Raw genomic sequence first — 4,436 nt, 5'->3', positions numbered from 1 at the left:
GTGTAGGTAAATCGAGTCAGGTTGGATCTAGGAGGCCAATTTTGAGCAAGTCTGGGAAGGTGGAGACTGTCCCCTGAGGGATCTTATCAAGAACCTTCTCCTGCTCCAACCAGTTGCCAAGGTAACCTGTCCCAGGAATTTCAGTTCCCTACAGAGAGCTATAAGGTTATTACTGTGTCCTTGTCTACTCCATCCTGCCCTTCCCCCCTCAGCCCACCTATTTCCCACCTTTTGGCCATCTCACCCCTAGTAATGTAGGCAGGAAGGAGAAAGATAAGGGGGACAGATAAAAAGGGCAGAACACCTCACCACTTGGGGTACCAGGATACCATCTATGGCCCCCTTCTCCCTCGCAGGAGAAGTCTATGTTACCCCTTTTTAAATAAACCCTGTTTCATATGCTTGCCTCGTGCTTCTCTAATGTTCAAATTCAACATGTGGGGAAGCAGTACTCATCACTGATAACCGGTGGTATCACTATCATTGTCACCCACCTTGAGTTCCCAGGAGTTATCAGAGTAACTCTCTCAGGAGAGAGATTATGAGGGGGCCAGGTCGAGATGGCTGTCTTCAGGTTGTCTCCTATAAGAGGGACAGATGTGTTCTATGAGACCCTGGGGCGGGGGCACGCCTGAGGTCAATGGGAAGAGACCAAGGGCCCATATCAGTAGAAACTTTTTAGTAATGAAAAAGACTTGGATTGAGCTGGGAGTGTGCACGAGCTGGGCTCCTGCGCAGCCGCGACGCCAGAGCCAATCACCGGGCGCAGCGGGTCCTCGCGCGACGGTACAGTCGTGCAGCCGTGACGTCGGCGGTTGCCATGGAGAGGCGCGCTCGGTAGGGACCGCGAGCTGACGCCAGGGGCCGCAGGGCCACAGCGTGGCTTTGAAGCCGAGTCCGCTACCACCATGAGCGGCCGAAGTAGAGGTCGAAAGTCCTCTCGTGCCAAAAGCCGGGGCAAAGGCCGCGCCAAAGCCCGAGTCCGCGCTGCTCCTGACGACGCCCTGCGCGACCCGGACCCTCCACAGTGTCAGAGGCTCGGGGAGGACACCCCGGCGGCCCAGGTGCAGGCTGGCGCGGGTTGGGGTGGTCTGGAAACCGCTGCGCCCGCGTCGCCCGCGTCGCCCCTGCAGCCCGGGGAGGATGCTGCCTGCCGGCTCCCGCTGGACTGTGGCCTCGCGCTCCGCGCCCGAGCTGGGGACCGCGGGCTGGCCGCCACCAGGCTTTGTCCGGGGAAGGCCGCATCTCTCTCAGAGCGCCTGGCAACCGACACCGTCTTCGTGGGAACCGTGGGAACCGTGGGAAGGCCGAAAAATGCCCCCCGCATTGGGAATTGGCGTGGCCCTGCTGGGAAGAAGGCCCCAGAAACCTGTAGCGCCTTGGGGAGGGGACCTCAGGCCATAGCTGGTGGGAAGCCAAAGAAAGGGACGGCTGGGGAAGGTAACCCCGTCTCAGTAGTGGAGGAAAAGAAGGTGGTGGACAAGGATGCAGGGTCAGGTATCCCGGCGACAGAAGGCAGCATGGATACTCTGGAGAACGTCCAGCTGAAGCTGGAGACCATGAATGCCCAGGCGGACAGGGCCTACCTTAGGCTCTCTCGCAAGTTTGGGCAGCTGCGACTGCACCACCTGGAACGAAGGAACCTTCTCATCCAGAATATCCCAGGCTTTTGGGGGCAAGCTTTTCAGAACCACCCCCAGCTTTCATCCTTTCTGAACAACCAAGATAAAGAGGTACTAAGCTACTTGAACAGCTTGGAGGTGGAAGAGCTTGGCCTGGCCAGATTGGGCTACAAAATCAAGTTCTACTTCGGCCGCAACCCCTATTTCCAAAATAAGGTGCTCATCAAGGAATATGGGTGTGGTCCTTCAGGTCAGGTGGTGTCTCGGTCTACTCCAATCCAGTGGCTCCCAGGTCACGACCTTCAGTCTCTTAGCCAGGGAAACCCAGAAAACAACCGAAGCTTCTTTGGTTGGTTTTCAAACCACAGCTCTATCGAATCTGACAAGATTGTTGAGATAATCAACGAGGAACTATGGCCCAATCCCCTGCAGTACTACCTTATGAGTGAAGGGGCCTGTGGAGAGAAAGGAAAGGAGGGCAGGCCAGGTCCAGCAAAGCAGCCAGTGGAGACCCCTGAGCCTGGGGTAAACCAATCCAACTGATCCTGCACAAATCTCCCTACTACCTCCTGCTGGACCTGTTCTGGCTGACTACATGTGTGTTTGGTTCTCTGCCTTCTCTTCATGTTGGCCTCTGTGTAATATAGTCCCTTTGGACTTTAGTTGCAAGAATATGGCATTTTTGATCATGTTCTTTTGCCTCCCTATGGCCTACTTGCTTTTTTATAACAGTGTCACATGCTATGTGACTTCACCCTTGCTATTTATTATGTTAAGCACTTACGCTTCAGATGTGTGCTGCCTTTCTCTACATTGCCTAGGCTTTGTTCTTGACTCTGATCTTTCTCACTTGTCTTTAACATGGACACTCAGGAGTCATCTACCAGGAAGGCCAGAACAGCCTCAGGCTCTGCTACTTCACAGCCTCAGGCTCTGCTACTTCACAGCCAGTCACTTGCTGGGCTTCATGTTCATGCTGGCCATGCATGCCATCAATGGCAAACTTTTCTATTGCCACTGCAAAATAAGTCCAGTGTACAAAGTATTAGTCATCAGCCAGAATTTATTGCTCTGTGGCTCTGGGGGTACCTGCCAAGATGCTATCTACTTTTATCTCCAGCTTTGGCTTGAGGTCTGTGCTGCCCACCTGCTGGACATCCAGCAGAATGGCATTTGACTGCCGGGCATGGACGAGGTCAAGGGCAAGAAGCAGTATGCCATTGTTCTCTACCATCATGTCTCTTCTTGCCTCTGGACCCATATCCTGGTGAACCTTCTTCAAGGTCTGGCCATGCTTGGTCATTGTCAGGCCACTGGGTTTTATCTAGGTTGCATTGGTCCCAGTTGACTTCCTGGTCAACAAGAACCTCAAGAACTGCCTGTGAACCCAGCACCCTGCCAGTGCATGAGACACACATCTGCACTCCTCATACTTCCAGGACCCTACTGGCTGCCAGACTGATGGGTGGGTTGGTGTGAGTGGACATGTGCTCATTGTCATCATACTACAGGTGAGGGTGGAGCTACCTTTGTCAACTAGGTACCTTTGTCAGAGTCCTTTATCCTCTCCTAAAATATGATCAGAATGCTGGGGAAGAGGAATTTCTCATCTCTCCACTTGACTTCATCTTACATTTCCATACTCCAGCTTCCTGACCTGCCTCTTAACTTCCCTCCTACTGTTCCCCCCTTTCTTTCCTCTGTTTTCTGCTACTCTCCTCTTTTCCCTTGTCTCCTCCCTTTCAACCTTCCTTAATCTTCCTCCTCTTCCTTTTTTGCTTCAATATAACCACATCTCAGAAAACAAAACAAAAACAAGAATAGGGTTTTATATACACAGTTAGGGAGATAGCGGGCACTCAGTATGCACGCTCACACACTAGACTGAAATAGGGTATAGGAAACCAGAACACCACTTGGTCTGTGGTCAAATGCTGGTCCTGACCTCCTTGGCTCAATCTGTAGTTTTGAAGTTGAAGCCCCTTTTATGCCTGTTCATCTGCCAGAATTAGAAATCTCAAGGCAGCAGTGTTTGGACTATTGTCTACTCTTGCTCTTTTTTTTTTTTTTTTGTGTGCATACCCTTTAAGACTCAGGGCCTTCTGCTGTTCTGTGGACAGCCTTGGTCACCTGGATGCTCAGCACTGAGCTTTTCCACTTTCAGAGGACTTGTTCTCTTTGCCTTCAAATCCCATGGGAGTAGGCTTTAGACTCCATGATGGAGGATCCCAGGCTATAGGAAAGGGCATGGGTGGAATCTGTTCTAGATCTTTAGGTTGTTTCCAGTGAGTATGCAAGCTGAACTGAGCCCTCCTGCCCAAGCTTGCCTGTCCTCTCTCCCCCTCATCCCTGAGGGGGACTAAGTCCATACTTGCCTTCCCCCTAACTTCCCTTACCTTATAGAAGACCTCATCCTAAGTTATGCAACAGAGTCTTTGACTGAAGTTGTAGCTGGAGGATGCGAGGTAGGGAAAACAGCAAGTATGAGCTGGTGTGGTGTTGGCCTGGAAAAGCAGGAATGGTTTGAGAACCTGCAGGGATAGCATGCCTCTCTCTCGGTTATGGAGGGGATAGGAGGAACTCTTTTCAGGGTTTGGAAAGAAGAATTAAAGGGGTTGTTGGTAAATAGGGTGCCTAGGCAAGGGTCCAAAGTTTTGTCTAATCTGAATCTTTATTTGTATTACTTTGGATGCTTTCCCTTGGTTTAGATGTGGCCTTGTATATGTGGGAGACGAATGCTGTATGCTGTACATTTCACCTCCTAAGTAAAATGTTAACCATTTCTCCCATTTTTGCCTCTTGGAAAAAGTGAAA

At 51.5% G+C, this 4,436-nt stretch overlaps 1 protein-coding gene across 1 annotated transcript; it reads left to right on the top strand.

Annotated features, from left to right (window-relative positions):
* The first annotated feature begins 810 nt into the window (after nucleotides 1–810).
* On the top strand, nucleotides 811–2,595 carry TSPYL5 (TSPY like 5). The gene has a single exon (XM_081265914.1). The coding sequence runs from the start codon at nucleotides 909–911 to the stop codon at nucleotides 2,163–2,165; it is 1,257 nt and encodes a 418-aa protein (XP_081122040.1). The 5' UTR covers nucleotides 811–908; the 3' UTR covers nucleotides 2,166–2,595.
* The last annotated feature ends 1,841 nt before the right edge of the window (nucleotides 2,596–4,436 follow it).

Source organism: Spermophilus citellus, assembly GCF_964194105.1.
Source record: "Spermophilus citellus genome assembly, chromosome: 14".
Taxonomy (NCBI): Eukaryota; Metazoa; Chordata; class Mammalia; order Rodentia; family Sciuridae; genus Spermophilus; species Spermophilus citellus.
The sequence above is the reverse complement of the archived record's forward strand: the minus strand, read 5'-3'. Positions and strand labels throughout refer to the sequence as shown.